Source organism: Cupressus sempervirens, chromosome 5 (assembly GCF_028749045.1).
Source record: "Cupressus sempervirens isolate cs-2001-9-10 chromosome 5, ASM2874904v1, whole genome shotgun sequence".
Classification (NCBI taxonomy): domain Eukaryota; kingdom Viridiplantae; phylum Streptophyta; class Pinopsida; order Cupressales; family Cupressaceae; genus Cupressus; species Cupressus sempervirens.
In genome coordinates, this window is record NC_143122.1 from 892,848,081 (window position 1) to 892,866,863 (window position 18,783).

The following is an 18,783-nucleotide window of genomic DNA, read 5'->3' on the forward strand; positions in this document are numbered from 1 at the left end:
TAATTATTATATTTATAATGTTTGCTTGTAAATTTCATGATTAACTTCGATAGTTTCGATAACGCATTTCACTAGAAGATTCTCGAACGTCATAATTAACTTTGGCGGTTTCGATTTCACTCGAGTAAATCTAGTTTGCGTCACAGCATCCCTCATCATGATAGCAATATTATAATCATAATCATAATCTTTGCTTCTGAAACTCTTCGTTAACTTTGATTGTACTATAAATCATCTTGCCGAGGTTCAGAAGCTCATATACTTCTTCAAAGTTGATCTTCTTTCTTCATTTTGGGTGATAAAAATGGAGATGAAGAATAGACCCCATGTCGTAATGTTGGCCTTTCCAATTATGGGCCACATTAACCCCATGATACAGTTTGCCAAAGTTTTATCTGCCAAGGGCTTGTACGTTACTTTTATTATTACTGAATACATGCATGAGAAAATGTGGAAATCTGGATCGATCCAGTCCATGAGTTGCATCACCTTCGAAACTATTGCAGATGGGCTGCCTCCTGAGGACGGACGAACCAGCAATCCAGACGAGTATATTGAATCCATTGCCACTAATTGTCCCCTCCGTTTCGAAGAAGTGATTGATAAGTTGAAGAGCAAGGAAGATGTCCCTCCTTTGAGTTGCATTATTTATAATGGGCTTATGAGTTGGGCTCAAAAATCAGCCGAGAGATTGGGAATTCCTGGAGTGTACTTCTATACTGCAAGTGCTTGTGGCTTCAATATTTACCTGTCAATGCCTCTTCTCATGAAGAAGGGATATATTCCTCTCAAAGGTATGCTCTTTTTTTTCACTTTATGGAAAACAAATGTGTTTGATGCAGCGTAATTGAATGTCTTTGCTTGCAAAATCCGTTTGGTGAAGCGCCTTCATTTGTTATTTCGGGTTGGTGGATATTAAGTTAGGTGGGTTTAAAATTATAAGATATTTGATATGTTTAAGTAATTTGTTTTGGAGTAGTACCTACACACATAATCTTCTTTTAAAAGGGTTTAATGCCTATTTAAATGTAATATGTACGAATTATTTTCTTGTAATTTGCTATTTATGAAACCCAGGTAAATAGATTTCTCTGAAAAACTACACAATTTAGTATAAAAGGATGAATTTGTTTTCCCAATAGATTTCAAAACTGAAAAAAATTTGTCATATGATGTACAGATAAAAGTTATTTGACAAACGGATATTTGGAAAAAGAAGAGATCAGCTGCATTCCTGCAATGCCCACCATGCATGTGATAGATGTGCCAAGCTTCTACTATGATGGTGCCACGTATGTATTCAAATTTTTAGAAAGCCAATGCCAGGCTGCTCTGTTAGCTGATTTTATGGTAGTTAATACATTTGAAGAGCTAGAAGGGCCAATTATAGACACAGTAAAGGCCAGGGTTCCTGTGTACAGCGTAGGCCCCCTCTTACTTTATGCCGAAGAGGAAAAGAGTGAGGAAACAAGCTGCATGAAATGGCTGGATGATCAGGGCGCCAATTCTGTTATTTATGTGTGCTTTGGAACAATGGCAGTCATCTCTGAAAAAGAGCTTTTGGAGTTCGCATGGGGTTTAGAGGCGAGCAAGCAGCCCTTCTTGTGGGCTATTCGTCCAGACCTCATTCAGGGATCTTCTGCTGTTCTCCCTCCAGAGTTTTTGGAGAAAGTCAAGGGAAGAGGTTTCTTTGTGAGTTGGGCTCCTCAAATACAAGTTCTCTCTCATCCCTCCGTGGGGGGATTTTTGACGCACAATGGATGGAACTCCACATTAGAAAGCATCTGTGCAGGAGTGCCCATGCTTTCATGGCCCTTCTATGCAGAGCAATTTATTAATAGGACTTTTGTCTGCCATGTTTGGAAAATTGGGATTCCACTGAATGCTGATGTGACAAGGGGAGATGTGGAAGAGAAGGTGAGGAGGTTGATGCAAGGGGAAGAAGGGGAAGAAATGAGGAGAAAGGTTGGTGAGTACAAAGACGCTTCTATTAAAGCAGTCAGGAAAGGGGGATCATCTTACAATAATTTAGAGAAGATTTTAGCAATAATGCAAGGAAAAGACTAGATTTGGTTAGTCTTTGTATGCTCTTGTTACATACCGTGCAGTGTAAAGTTACATTGACGTACAACGGTTGGCTAAAGTAACAGAGCGCTATGTTAGTATAACGTCAACAAATCATATGGATTTGGAGAATTGCTTGATAATTAACTGCTTTTCTTTTCATTAGACTTCCCATTTGTATTTGTATATGTATAAGTAGTTGTATATGTTTAAATTCACCGTACACGTAGGAATTGATCCAAATATGTGGGTTGCTCCGTTCATTATCAAACAAAATAAATTTCATACGCATCAACTCTGCTTTCTTGTACGTGTATGAATTATTCATTAATTTCAATAATGTTGGTATGAGGGATCAGGAATAGCTGTTTTATGTTATTTTCCAAACTAATATCAATAAAGTTATTCTAAGCGATCAAGAATAGTTGTTTTACGTTACTTTCCGAAGGAATAGCTGTTTTATGTTATTTTGTAAACTAATTAGGCTGAAGGCGTTCCCTCGTCTGAAATTAGTGGCCTGAATTTGTAAATCAATGGTCAGAAACCGATAAGAGGCATAGACCACCCTAGAAGGCTTGGGAACCGTCAGATTGCTCAATCACTGTTTTCATTTGGTATAATGTGTCTTCTTTCAGCACTGTTCTCAGCGACATTACTATGCCATGTCATATGGTAAGGTGTAAAGGGGCTGGAATATAATGGCAAGGAAGGGTAAATGATTAAATGATTGAATATAATATAATAATAAAACACAATTTTTCCTAAAAAGAGTTAAGTCATTAATTTATAGGAAAATATCAACTGAGTAGTTCATGTGTTTAAACGTTAATACATTCGTAAAATAAATATATTAGACCATTCACACATTGGTTTTACTATATTTAATTACACTAAATTATACAGATATAATAATTTTATAGTATTTAGAGAAAATTAATTATAAATTGATATACTTTATTCACATGCTTATTTTTAAGTGAGAATATAATTTTTTAAATTATTTTTTTGTCTTTTGATCAATTATTATTGTTTATTTAGTTTCCAACCAAGACCTCCTGTATAAGAGACTCACACTTTATTGTTTTGTTGTAGACTTTTTTCTATTGAAAATATAATTATTATTCTTAAATTATTTTACTATTTAAAAAATGCATATTAAAAGATTTAAGTAAAAATATAAACATATTTAATTATATTGTTGTTACTTAATATTTGACAAAATCTATTAAATAAATTTTGATTTTTTCACACTTTTTTAAAAGCAAAAAATCGTAAATTAGTCTCACTCTAACTAATTTTCATACTTCACACACACACACACACACACACACACATGTGTATTTCACACACACACACACACACACACACACACACACACACACACACACACACACATGTGTGTGTATGTGTATGTATATGTATATGTATATATGTATGTGTGTGTGTGTGTGTGTGTGTGTGTGTGTGTGTATTTGTGAGCTGCTTATTCGAGAGGTCTTGGGTTCAACTATAAACAAGCTTAATATCAATAATAATAAATCACATTACATAATAATAATGGATCTTGGCTTTGGCCTATTAGCGGTCAAAGAAATAAAAGTTCAAAAGAGATTTTTTGATGGGTTTTTTAAATGTTTTTTTTTTCTTTCATATTTAATAAATTGAATGTAAAGAAATAATAATTATTAATCTCTTTAAAATATTTTTATAAATATTATTTTATTTAAATTATAAAAAAATTATAATCTAATTTTTTAACCTAATATTATATTTTAAATCTATTTTTTTAACTATTATTTTTCTTTTCCTATTTACTTAATAACTATTTACAATGATTTTCACATTACCTCATGTTGTCATCTCTATTTATTTAACTTTTAATTTTTAAAATTGATTTAAGTTTTACTTTTTAGTTTATTTTTATATTAGTTTAGTTTTCTCTTTAAATATTGTTTTTTAGTTTCTATAATTTATTTAGTCAATAAAATATTTCTTAGAGACATTATTTTTTCATATTTTTATTTTTATTTCTCTTATTGAATTTTCATAAAAGATTTTTTAATGAGCTTTTTTAAATGATTTTTTTCATATTTGATAAATTGAATTTAAATAAATAATATTTATTAATCTATTTAAAAGATTTTAGTAAATATTATGTTATTTAAATTGAAAATTATTAATAATTTAATGTGTTCAGATAAAATTATATTTTATAAAATAATTTTCTTAGTGACCACCTATCACCTTAATGTTGCAAGCACAAAATCATGCAACTGCTAGTTTATTGTTATTTAGATTACTTATTGTTATGCATTAAAATCAAGTAGATTCAAACCTAAGACCTCCCCAATGAGAGGCTCACAATTTACTGTTGTGTTCTAGGTTGTTGCCTGAAAGACTTGTATTATTATATTTAGAAGTCATAGATAAAATAATATTAATAATTTGATATAAATAAATTTATTTAAAATACAATCATGTTAATAATTATTCACAATACAGTATACAGATAAAAATGTTATTAATATCATTTATGAATACCAATAATGTCATGTTATGTTTAGAATATGAAGAGAGAGAGATAGAAAGATTTAAAAGGGGGTATAGCAATAGAATGAGCTGAAAATAAAAGTAGAAAAAGTGAGACAAAGAGGTAAGGAGAAAATGATAGAGAGGAAGACAAAGATGGGAATGGATATGGAAGAGATGGATAGGTAGAGAAGAAAAGAGTTTTAGAGTTTCAGATAAAGAGATAGTAGAAGGGGGTCGACAGAGATAGTAGAGAAAAATAGATAGATAGATAGATAGATAGATAGAGAGAGAGAGAGAGAGAGAGAGAGAGAGAGAGAGAGAGAGAGAGAGAGAGAGAGATGTGTCCTAGATGTGGAGGTAGGATAGGAAGATTGAGATAAATATGAATATATAGTGAGAGGGATTAGTGAAAAATAGATAGAAATATCGAGATAGATTGAGAGGTAAAGATAAAGAGAGATCAAGATGGAGACATAGAGAGTGAGAGATAGAGAGGAAGAGTTAAAAAAAGATATATATGGCCTCATAAATCGATAGGGGGATAAGAAGATATAAAGAAGAAGAGAGAAAAAGATGAAAAATTGAACAAATACTTATAGTACCTTCCATATTTATTTGACATACCCATTGCACACTAAGGTGTGATTGCTAGTATTAATAATGTTAGTCTAAGTGATGAAGAGTAGTTGTTTTATGTTATTTTCCAAACTTATTTTTTAATGTTGGTCTAAGTGATTAGGAATACCTATTTTATGTTATTTTGGGGAGCATAATTGATGTAGACTATCTTATTGACATGGAAAACAATAAATTGGTGCCCTAGATTATTGACAAACAAACTACCTAAGGGTGTAGTTTGGCATTGGAATCCAAGTGTACAAGAAATATAGTGTTGAAATACACAATAAGCAATGATTTTTTTGAGTATAGACAACTAGGAAATAGATAAAAGATGTGGATCAAGAACTGTGATATTCAAAACTCCCAAAAGATGATTGATTGTTAATTTTATAATGATTCAATTATATTCAAAAAGTACAAATTATTTTTACATTCATTTTTTTTCTACCGTAAAACTTAATTAAGGTTAGATTTGAATAATGATTATGATTCATTCAAATTTTATAATTTTCATAAGAAGTCAAATTGTGATATTGCTATTATGATTTAATTGTGTAGTTTTTGAGTCAAACACACTGACCCATGTTTATTGTGTGGTTCAACACAAATTCATCTCCCATGAGAATGAATGAAATACTTAGCACTCATTGGATCTAGGTGATGCACCTCACAGAGGTGAAGCACTAGAACTTCCAAGGAGGTCACCCATCCTAGTAGTGTCGGCACCTAAATCTGATTACACCATTAAGTATTCTTATTTAGTCATCTCCTAGGACATTATTAATTAAAAATTAAATTGATTGATCATCATCTCCTAGTTAATTAACTATAGTCCAATTGATAAAATCAAAGGACAGTCCAAAGTCATATTATCAATTAAATCTATATTCTTCTATTAAATTAAATAATTGCACTATACCTATTTGATGTAATCTCACATCCAATTTTATTAAATAAATCAGTGCCCAACCCCTAACTATTCCTAAACCCTACCATTATCCAAATCTAACCCATTCACCCATGCGTACCTTTCTTAGCTAGTTAATTAACCTATCTCATTAATGCTACCCCACTTGCATCCTATTCCCCTCCTAAGTTAAGCCTAATCCCCTTCCTAAACATGTGCACAACTTTAACCAAAGGTTAAGACTTCCTAACCCAGACCAAAGTCAAACTCCCAACCCATCCTTCTTACATTCCTATCCAAAGCATTAATGACCCTTTAAATCCTATTACATCCCTCTTCCACAACCCTTTTCCCTCATAACACCCTTAAATCACCACCCACTTTGACCCTCCCATCTCATCCAGTCTAATCTAGGAGCATCCTAGGGTTATTAGCAATCTTGCATGTTAGAGGGACTTTTCCAAGGAGTAGTGCTCAGTCACTATTGGATGTAGTTTTGACCAAGGAGTTTAGTCATTAAAAGGGGCTCAGTCACTGAAGGAGCTCAACATATACTATTGGTTGGGAGATACTGTGCTCGATGTGTAGTGGGAGCTTGATAAAGACTAGGAGCTTAGTAATGCTTGTAGTTCAGTTGATGCTTAGCTTTGTTTCTTAGATGCTTGGTGTGATCTTTGTTCTTGTAGGTGTCGAGTTGTCAGTGAGTTGACTTTTGACATTTAAGTTATGTAAATGGGTATTTAATTTGTGTTGTAGCTAACTTGTGGCCCAACATATATATAATGTAAAGGATTTAATTTAATTTGTATGAACTAGGCTAACTTGTGGCTTAGTTGAGTAATTATGGGGTCTTGTGGAGTCTTTAGGCATTCATTCATTCGAAGGAGTGAGTCAAATTATTTTCATCCAACTTGGAGAAGAGGATGAAGTGTAGGAGCTAATTTTGAGAAGGGCTAATAGTTGTGGCTTGGAAAACTAGGAGATTGCTTAGTGGGCTTCTGAGCAGAGGTTAAGATTTCCTTGGAGGTTTTCTTCCAGAGTGTAGATCTAGACTAGTTGGGATGAGGGTTGTGAGTTGGATGTTGCAAAAATATTTTGTAATTGTTGTTTTAATTGGCCTTAACTGAAAAGCCCTTGCAACTTGACACATTGCATGTAAACAATTATATTTATGAATAAAGAGTTGTGATTTGGTATCAGATATTGCTTTTTTTTTGTGTTTCCATTGTGTGGTTATTTGTTGGGGGCTAGGACATTTACTTTGGGGATTATTTTGCCTTTCTCTGCATCACAATCTCCTTGTGACACTTGTCACAAGGCTATGGCTTTGAGAAAGCACAATCTATGTGCTTCCCCTTCCTTCAATCCTATCCTTCCTCCACCTTTCATCGATTCTTACATCCTAGAACCACCCATCTCATCACCCCTTGGCCTATAAATTGGACCCCTTCCCTCTCAAAATTCATCATCAACTTTATGCAAACTCATAATGCCCCTTTGAATAAAAAATCATTGAATCACACCATTACCATGCAGGAATCCTCACTCACCCTATATACCATGTTTTACCCTTTTGAAAGCTCCTATCCATCTTGAAGCTTGAGCATATCTAAGCACACATCCCACCATCATTATGGACATATATAATAATCAAGATCACAGTTAGGGAGCTTACCATACTTGGTTTGTAGTCCTCTTTTGTGTCTCCTTTCTCCTCTCATACATATTTTCATATTATTTTATTTTTTGAATGTTAGACTAATTTTAATATCTTTTATACACTAAAATTTTACAGCAGACAAGTACTACTCTAACTTGAGTGTGCTTCACTATGAATTTTCCTTGATAGTTAAACTCACTATGCCTAAAACTCCATTTGTAAAACCTTCACCGAGTATTGTGTCTTATGAACCATTCATAGTAGGTCAAATTGTGACATTGCTATCAAGATTTAACTATGTAGTTTTTAAGTAAAACTCATTGACCCATTTTTCATGAGTAGTGATTTAACACACAGCCATCTCTCATTAGAATAAATGGAACACTTAACACTCATTAGATCTAGGTGATGCTTAAAGAGGTGAAGCACAAGGACTTCTCAGGTGGTCATCCATTCCAATGCTATTCTAGCTTGAGCGCACTTAACTACAAAGTTTTCTCCATAGTTAAACTCATTTTTGGTGCAACCCAATTCGAAAAACCTTCACCTAGTGTTGTGTCTTACTAACCATTGATTAGAAATCCCCTTGAGATAATTTATTGATCAGTAGTAGATAATTCCTAGAGCAAGTCAAATTATGATATTGCTATCAAGATTTAGCTTTGTAGTTTTTGAGTCAAACTCATTAACCCATGTTCCATGAGTAATGATTTAATGTGAATTCATATATATCATGAGAATAAATGTTATAGTCAACACTAATTGGATCTAGGTGACTCTTAGAAAGGTGAAGCAATAGGACTTCTCGAGAGGTCACCCATTTGAGTACTATTCTAGCTTGAATGTGCTTAACTATAGAGTTTCCTCCATAGTTAAACTCATTTTGCTTCCAACCCCATTTGAAAAACCTTCACCAAGTGTTGCTCCCACTACGTTATAAAAAATTGATTAGAAAGCCCCTTAAGTTCATTAATTGATAAATAGAAGGTAATTTCTATACCAAGTCAAATTGTGATATTGCTATCATGATTTAACTATGTAGTTTTTGAGTTAAATTCATCGACCCATGTTTCATGAGTAGTGAGTTCAACATGAATCCATCTCTCATGAGAATAAATGGAACACATATTACTCATTAGATTGAGTTTATGCTCATAGAGGTCTAGACTTTTTTGGAGGTCACCCATCCTAGTACTACTCCATCTTGAGTGTTCTTAACCATAGAGTTTCCTATGTAGTTCAACTCACTTTGTGTACAAATACATTTGCAAAACCTTCACCAAGTGTTTTGCCTTATGAACCATTCATTGAAAAGGCCCTTGATCTCATTAATTGATAAGCAATAGATAATTTTCATGATAAGTCAAATTATGATATTGCTATCAAGATTTATGTTTTTAGTTTTCAAGTCAAACTCATTAACCCATGTTTATTGAATAGTGATCCAACATGAATCTGTCTCTAATGAGAATAAATAGAGAACTTAGCACTCATTCGATCTAGGTGATTGTCACAATGTTGAAGCATGAGGACTTTCCTGAAGGTCACCCTATTAGAAATAGATAATACTGGGGGGGAAGGGTGGTGAATCTATATTCTAAAAACTTTTTCCCACAACTTAATATTGTTAATTACATTATAACTTGGATATGAAAGTAAACCAATAATTCTGAATAGTAAATACAACCATACAGATAGAGAACTCATAACATCATTATTTATTAACTTGGGAAACCCTAGCCAAGGGAAAACCCCTAGTGGAGATGATATCCACAAGAAGATTCACTAAACAAAAAGATCATGTTAAGGATATTGACCCTTTTAGGAGTATGTGAAGTACATAGAGTGTCTCAAGTCCTTATTAGAGGATTAGGCCTTGTTAGAAGCATCAACCCTATTAGGAGTTGGTAGTTCAAACACAATGTATGCAAGAAGAGCCCACTGCCCTAACATGCAATTATACAATTCAAATCTTCCAAGAATATACATAGATACAATAATTAATGTCTATTATATTTCACATTTTCTATTATCATACAAAATATTTCGTTCACATACCATCTCATCAACTTCAAATCAATAAAAAATGTTGCATAGAGCATACATATGTCAGACACTTATCTTCATAAGATAAGATCTTTACTTGTACCTTGCGAAATCATAATTCACTACTTAATTGGCTTTCATGCTTTCACACAGTTGGCATAGTATAAAATAACTTATGGAATAATATCCATATTTTCAGCTCATCATGAATTAATAATTATTTTTTCACCATAATAATTCATAAAGCCATATAATCTAATTCTCTGGTATACTCTATTCTGCATTATTTAATACTTTTACTAGTATTTCAATCATATCTTGTGTCGTATTGTCTGTACACACTTGTGCACTAGTATACATCATCATAAAACTATCATAGAACTTTCCTCAACTGTGTATAAGATAGCTCTCAATGAGTCATCTATACACATCAAGTCTACTCTTTGTGTTGTTACAAACTATGTAATACTTAGTTTTCTATCTCTAAATGCATAAATGAAATGTTGAATATATGTTGCGATAAATGATAACTCTCAAAACATCTATCTAACCATATTATCAACAACCTCCCCCTTTGGCATTGATGGAAACATTTGGTAAAATTGGTTAAATCCCAAAATGATTTTCATACATAACAAAAATAAATAAGAGTAACTAGACAAAATTGCCTTCAAAACATAACAATTTTATTCATTTTTTGATGGATCATTACATTGCTTATCACTCCTTTACATTGATACATAAGTACATAGTGTACTACCCCTTACATATACAATACATAATTTCCTTAGAACATACATAAAATTTTCTTTCACTTATTACTCCCCCTTTGACATCAATAGTAAAGGTGTCAAAAATTGTATCCAAAAACTGTGTAGCGTACTATTGATCAACTTGTCATTCAAGAAAAATAATCTACATAAACCAGTTTGAGGATGTCCACTTCTTTCTTCCAATCTTTGTTCACTAAATCAAAAATATTGGTTAGTGCACATAGTGCATAAGATGCCACTTCAACTGCAGTCAATTCAGTATATGGAAACTTGTCATAAAAAGTCTTTGCTATAAGACATTCCTCCAGCAACCTCTACAAAGCACTTATCTTAGATGACAAAATTTCTCTAAGACTAGAGAATCTCTTTTTTTCCTTATCCTTGTTAGATTCCAAGCCTCTAATTACACCATGGATCTTCTCCACTTTTGTTCCACAATCTTCAATGCTGGTATCTAGGAGTTGTAATTTCATAGTAAGTGTTTCAAGATCACTCAAGTTACCTTTTATTTGAATCTCAAAGTCAGTTAGGTACTTGTATGATAGCATGCACTATCCATACAATTGATTCCCTTCATCAATGTATTTCCTCACTCAAGTCACTTCTCACATTGGTGCACACTCTATCAAATAGTCTTGCATCATGTTTTATCCGTTCTTGTGCTAAAGCTACTTTTGCTAAAGTTGTAAACTCTTCATCAAATATTTTGACAACCTCTTTGGCCTTTACCTATAAGTTTGGATTAGCTACCATTTTGTTCATTTTCTTCTGCATTCTATCTAGAACTTTAGTAAGAGTCTTTTCCAAAGACTTTAAAGATCTGTTCTTCTCAAACAATTTTCTTAGTGATCTCATTAATCATTTTTTATCATCATCATCATCATTTGATGGCACTAATATTTCTATTTTAGCTATTGCTATGATTGGAGCTATTGTAGGAATATGTGTAACTACTTTAAGCTCTATTATCTTCTTCTCTTCCTCACCTTTCTTCTTCTCTTCTTCTCTCTTCATCTTTTCTACCTCTTCTTTCTTTCTTTCTCTTTTCTTCTTCCTTCCTTCTCTTCTCCTCTTCCTCTTTCTTTTTCTTCTCTTCCTCTTTATTTTTCTTTTATTCCTCTAACCTCTTTACCTATGCTATCCTCTCAATTTCTTTCTTCTTCTCTTCATTTTCATCATCATCCAAGCTAGTTTAAGCTATAATATTGCTGATATTACCAACAATATTTGCTCCATAACCTGCAAAAGGGTTTTCCTTTACATATATAGTTATGTGTGTACTATCCACTTGAATGGATTCAATATCCATAATAACCTGTGGTGGTGAGGGTGCCTGTTGTTGCTCTACTACTTCTCCATCATCATTAGACGGTGTGTTTTCTTCCATATACACCGAGCTCTCAGATTTGGACTATGCACATACCTTTCGATTTCACAAGTACCTTTGGTCATAAATTTAAAAATATAAAATTGCAACATATATCATCTCAAATATGGGTAATCAATGAAGGGTGTTGTAATGTGTGATCAACAGAAGAAACTGAAGTATTTTGTTTAGGTTGACAAGTATGAAAATCCTTCAATAGTATAGTCCAATCACAAGTAACTAATCTATGTTGATGTCTTCTACTTTAATACCGAATAATTTATATGACATCAAGAGTAACCTAGGCCACATGCATCTTAATAATGATTTTGTTGACAAAACAATTTAATCCAAGTTTGGTAGTGAATCCAAGTTCATGTCATGTAGTGCATAGACCAAATATATGGTTGCAAAATTAGTTGGTATTATTGATGCCATTAAAATTGGCTGGCCTATTCAATCATTAGAATCCCAAAGTACAATCCTTCTAATTTTCATTGAGTTTATCAATATTATGAAGAAGTATGTGGGGCTCACATTGTGCAATTTTGTGTTTGACCTTGAGCTTTCAAACTGCACTAAACCTCCTTATTGGAGTTGGAGAGAAAAGCTTTTCCATCTTTATTTTGAATGCATTTATCATAGTTGGAAAGAAATCTCATTACTTATTCTATATTTTAAATTTGGCAATTCTACACTAACAAACGTACAAAAAGGGAACTGTTTAGCCATGTGAAAAGTTTGTTAGATATGAGTTAATGTCTCTTCGCTCAAGGCCATAATGTGATTTGATAGATTAAAAGATATAGAAATATCTAGGAAGGTTGAAAGAAAGTGTCAATTAGATAAATATTTATATAATTGATTCCCTATAATGAGGCCAAAATGAGTATAAATTTACCACCATTGCTTGGAACCTTACCTTTCTAGCCTACCAACTTCCTCTACATCCTTTCCACCACAATATCCTAGAATTGGGGGATAGCTTCCTTGATTGTAAGGGGGTGACCTATATACATGTTAGAGAGGTTCACAACCTAACATTGCAACTCCCTAGTAATGCTTTCTTGTAGAGCTAGGTCAGTATTAAACAAGTAGAGCTTACCTTTATGGTAATTGATATGCTTTCCTAACACTTATGCATATCTGTTCATATTTTTCTTCTAGGCCTTAGCCTCCCTTCTTGAAGAAATTCCATATAGGAAAGTATCATCAATTTTTTTCGTAACATCTCAGGTAGGAGGGTCGTAGCTAGTTTGACCCCTATAATTTCTTGTCAAGCAACCATAGTGAGTAGGTTTCTAACAAGAATATCTACAACCATTATGAATAGATAAGGTAACACTAAGTCTCCTTGCTACAGTCCCCACTCTACTCAAAAGAATTTTCCTTTGGATTTGTTAACTAAAACTGAGAATTGGACATTGTTTATCATTTCTCTAATAATAGTAATAAAATTCTCCCAAAACCCAAATTGTCTAAGAATTTTAATCAGATATTCTCTCCTCATCTTATCATAAGCCTTCAAAATATCAAGTTTCATTGCCATACCTAGGTTCCCGCTCCTCTCCATAGAGTGAAGGAACTCATAAGAGGTGATCACAACATCCAAGATTTTTTGACCAGGGACAAAACCATTATGAGTACCACTGATTTCCTTATCCAAGATGGTTTCATTCTGTTTGCAATCATTATGGAGATGATCTTTTAGAAGGTATTAAAAAGGCTTATTGGTCTGAAATCATCCAGCTGACTTGGGTCATCAACTTTCAGATCCAAAACTAAGAAATTATGGTTTAGCTCTTTAAGAATTCTACCAATTCTAACAAATTTCCTTGTCATATGAACAAGATCATACTTAATAATCTCCCATAACTCCTAAAAAAGGTCAGGGGAAATCTATTGGGGCCTAGGGCCTTAAAGGCTCCCATAACAAAGACTATCTTTCTAACTTCATCTTCAGTCATTTTTCTTATGAGCTCTTGGTTGGTTCATTCATCCACCACTGGGTGTATAATATCTAGTAAGTCCATCTCCATTGATGGGTCAACCTAAGGTTGAGGGGAGTTGTAAATATCTTGGAAATATTAGGTGGTCCATCTCTCAATTTCCTCATCATCAGTAAGCTAAACATTGTCATTATTAAGGAGAAATTTGATTGTGTTTCTTGTTTTATGCCTTGAGGCTGACCTATGGAAAATGGTTGTATTCCTATCTCCCTCCAAGAGCCATTGAATCCTACATCTTTATTTCTAGAACATTACCTCTCTTTCAATCACTTGAATATATTTCCTTCTCTAGCTTCATTCCTCTTCATGGGTAGTAATTAAAAGGTTTCCTCCTACCATCCTTGCTTGAAATTCCTCAAGCTTACTTTCATTTTCCTTTTTCTACTTAAAGATATCTCCATATGAGGTTTTATTCCAAGAAATCACCTCCATTCTAATAATTTCAAGATTCCTCACTATGTCAAGCATAATAGTCCCCTAGATCTTAGTATTCCACCAATTGTAAATGCAATCATGGAAATGCAGATTGGAGTGCCACATGATCTCACAATGGAATGGTTTCATCTTGTGTTGGGTGTTGGATGTCAAATTAGATAAAAGTATAGAATAGTCTAATATTGATCTCAGGAAACCATGAGGCAAGGTATGAGGCAAAATGTCCCAATCAACAGAGAGAAGCACCATGTCAATTCTAACCTGAATAAGGTTTCTTCCCAGATGATTGTTACACTAGGAAAACTTGACTCCCTATAAATCCACATCAATGAGATAATTCATTCTAAGAAACCCCTCCTTGAGTCTTACATACTCTCTAAGACATCATCAAGGCCTCCTGTCTTCTCTAAGGGATATAAGTTGGTATTGAAATCCCCAATACAAATGTAGCTAGCTCCTTTCCAACTATTTATTGACATGGATGCTTCCCTCGGACTTGATATCTCTCCCCTAGTGTTAGGAGCATAGAAATTTAGGAGCACCTAGTTATTTCTCTCATTATTAAAGGCCACTGCCACATAATCTAGGTGGCATAGGATCTCCCTACCATTTAGTCTATTAGGATTCCACATCATAGCTATCCTTCTTGACACACAAAAGAAATCACTATAAACATAGTTTACCCCTTGCCACATGTAATTAACAATCTTAACAAAATTTTATTTCTTTAATTTAATGTCCTGAATAAGGATAATATCTACCTTACAATCATGGCTCATAGTTTTCAAAGAAAATGGTTTCCATGGGCTATTTAGGCACCTAATATTCCATGAAATAAATATCATTTCCTACCTCTTTGATTATATTCCAGGGTTTTTCACATCCCATGAGGAATATTACCTAAAGTCACCTTTGTTCTTAGCACTATTGTTGGTGGTCATGAAACTCTTGTCTCCATGCCCATATTTTCTTGGGTTGACCACACACCTTTTTCTTGGGTTCTTGTCAACCCTCATCCACCATTAGTGGGGAGGCCAAGACCGAGGATAGAGAATCCTCCATACACTGAAGGGAAACAATCATGGTACCATGGTGAGAGGAACACCTTATCCGTGTTTCCTTCTACAAGCATTATGTCTATAATAGTTGAGGATCTTTTCTTAGTGGCTCATTTGGGTCCTTTATTGCAAGGAACTGAGGGACCCTCTCTACCATAGTATCCACCTGAAATTTTCCATCCTCTAAATCTTCTCTACTCTCTTCCATATGTTTCTCTATTGAGGAGCAAATTTTCCCTAGATGCTTTGTGGTTGTGATCTTCACTATCTTGGTGGTCTATATTTCCTTTTGTTTCACCAAAAGGAGGGTAAGAACATAGCTCATCCGAACTTGGCCTATCCCCAGGAAACCCCCCTGGTCATCTTTCAATGCACTCTCTTCCTTAGTAGCTTTGTTCTAATTGTTAGTTTCTCTATTATTTGCATAAGGCTTACATTTTGTGCCACATGGCCATATTTCTAACACCTTTGGCATTATAGTTTAGTGTTTTCATAGCTGATAACTTGCCTCCAAGTCCCCCATTTAAAATTGAAGGCAATACTACTAGGGAGGTTTTTCTTAATCCCCATGTTTACATAGAACCTAACTAATCCTAACCAAGACTTGTAAAGAGTGACCACATCCAATTTAATGAAATGACCAAAGGAATCTCCAATCCATTTAAAAATTTTCTCATCCCAAACCTCCAATGGTAGACTAGGTAGTCCAACCTAGACCAAAGCCATCCACTGAAGATCAACCCTAAGGTTGAAGCCAAGTTTCCATTTGGCTAATACAATATTGTGTTTACTAGGTCTCCACATTCCCATCAAGACCTAGTTTCTATCATCCTTATCTGCAAATTTTAGTTGCAACAAAGCTTCTGCCATGGCCACACCCTCTATCAAACCTGTTAGTTTCCATATATTTGAAACCCATTTTCTCACCATGTCAATGGTAGGTCTATAAAATAGAAACCTCTCAACTAGGTTTAGAGAAAAGCGTTTTTTGATATTGCCAACCACCAAATGTGACAGAATAATTTCCATCCCTGTATCCTCATGGGATACAAATGGTAGATCCCCAGGTAAGGAATGTAGGTCCAAGTGTCCCACCAATGCTCCTTTCTAGCTCTGCTTTGGGATCACCATATCTGCATACTTCTTGTTGAAATATTAAAAATTAAATTCACAACTCGCAACCCTAAACCTAAAAAATCTGCCCTACAAATACTATAACTGAGTGCAAAAATTTTCTTGATAACTTAAGAAACTAAGTGGCAAGAGAGTTTACTGAGTGAGCTTGGTAAATGAAAGGCAATTCGGTAAACACTAGATACCGAGTGAGGTTGATAGATGAATAATCAACTCGGTAAATGAAGAACTTAGTAGACACAATAGGGTGTGATTACTGAGTGAACTCGGTAGACAATACGATTATCGAGTGAGCTCGATAGCCATTGGAGAGTGGAGCTCGATAGAAGAAGGCATCGAGTGAACTTGATAGCCATAGGAGAGTGAACTCGATAGAAGAAGGCACTGAGTGAACTTGGTAGCCACTGCAAAGAATGATTTCTACTAAAGACAATACTGAGTGCAGACTTATGACATGAATATTTTCACCATTAAAACTAGAGACCCAAAGCTTGAAATACTCAACAATAAATTTCACAAATGCAATGAACAAGAAGAAATGGAATCACGTATGCCTACTTGCTTACTATTCAACTTAGATTTAAACTATTACAAAATTTGGGAGCATTAAGCTTCAACCAGAGAACCCTAAACTGGTAAAACTTGAAAAACTTCAATACTTAAAAACTTTAAACTTGTAGCTCTAATGACTACATATAGTAATTCCTGGAGCAATCACTGCTTCAACAGGTTGAATCGAAAAAAAAAAACTATTAACTTACAGGATGACACGAAGAGGCACGTGCTACTGCAATCATGAAATAAACTTCTTCTGTCTCTATGATGACAAGATCTGCTGATCACTTCCTTTCACCTTTTCTCTACAACTTCTTTGCTCTACTAAAATCTCTTTGTCTCTCTCTCTGTCTACTGTCTACTGGTCGATTGAATGGAACATTCATTTTGTTATACTTGCAAAAAGTTTTTCCCCTCATTTTTGAATTTGAAAACTCACCTGCCCATAATAAATTTTCTAAACATTCAGGGGTGGTAGGTGGGCATTTCGCTCTAGGGACAAACAACAACCACATTAAATATTCCAACACTCCCTTTTTGTCCCAAGCCAAACAAACAAGGATCACTACTGATCCAGATCAACTACACTAAGACACTCTCTTAGATGTAAAAAATTTCCAATCCCTAATGGGTTGGTAAAAATGTCTGTTAGCTGCTGCTCAGACTTACAAAATTCCATTTTGATATCCCTATTCTCCACCAACTCTTTGATGAAGTGATATCTGATCTCAATATGTTTACTTCTCCCATGGAAGACTATATTCTTGGACAATGCAATAGATGATATGTTGTCACAATAAATTGTAGTTCCATCCTCTTGCCTTTCATTCAAATCTGTCAAGATCCTCCTTAACCAACTAGCCTGACATGCTGTTGCATTTGCTACTATGTATTCAGCCTCTGCTATAGATTGAGCAACAATAGGTTTCTTTTTGGATGCCCATGAAATTGCACTTGATCCCATATGAAACATGTATCCAGAAGTGCTCTTCCTATCATCTAAACTTCTAGCCCAATCACTATCAGTGTAACCAACCAACTTGAATTCATCATTTGTAGTATACAAAATCCCAAATCCCTTGGTACCTTTCACATACCTTAGGATCCTTTTTCCCACTTGCCAATGGGAATCGTTTGGTGTTTCCATAAATCTAAAAATCAAACTTACTGCATGCATTAGGTCTGGCCAAGTTGTAGTCAAATACATTAAACTTAACCATACTCTTGTATTGTGTTGGATCCATTCTCTTGCTAGAGTCTTCCTTGCTCAACTTTAGACCTATTACTGTTGGTGTGGGGGCTACCTTACTGTTCTGCATTTTAAATCTCTCCAAGATCTGCCCTACATACTTTTCTTGAGAGAATAAGATAACATCATGCATTTGTTTTACTTCTATGCCTAGAAAATATTTCAAGAGACCTAGGTCTATCATTTCAAATTCACTTTTCATGGCCTCTTTGAACTCACCAATTAGACTCTTGTCATTACCAGTAAAAATCAAATCATCTACATACAAGACAACAATCAACACATTTCCATTTGATACCTTGATGTAGAGAGTAGGCTCACCATTTCTTTTGCTAAAGCCATTGCTTATCAAATATGAGTCAATCCTACTATAC

General features: G+C 34.1%; 1 protein-coding gene across 1 annotated transcript; it reads left to right on the forward strand.

Annotated features, from left to right (window-relative positions):
* The first annotated feature begins 204 nt into the window (after positions 1-204).
* LOC149558798 (7-deoxyloganetin glucosyltransferase-like) lies at positions 205-2,229 on the forward strand. The gene is made up of 2 exons (XM_089832856.1): positions 205-794; positions 1,181-2,229. Exons 1-2 carry the CDS (start codon positions 305-307, stop codon positions 2,065-2,067), a joined length of 1,377 nt encoding a protein of 458 aa, XP_089688982.1. The 5' UTR covers positions 205-304; the 3' UTR covers positions 2,068-2,229.
* Positions 2,230-18,783: the final 16,554 nt, after the last annotated feature.

Bases quoted from the DNA above. Each gene is read 5' to 3' on its own strand.
- LOC149558798 (XM_089832856.1), top strand. From the start codon at position 305: ATGGAGATGAAGAATAGACCCCATGTCGTAATGTTGGCCTTTCCAATT. The intron at 795-1,180 runs GTATGCTCTTTT...TATGATGTACAG, and splicing joins GGGATATATTCCTCTCAAAG to ATAAAAGTTATTTGACAAAC.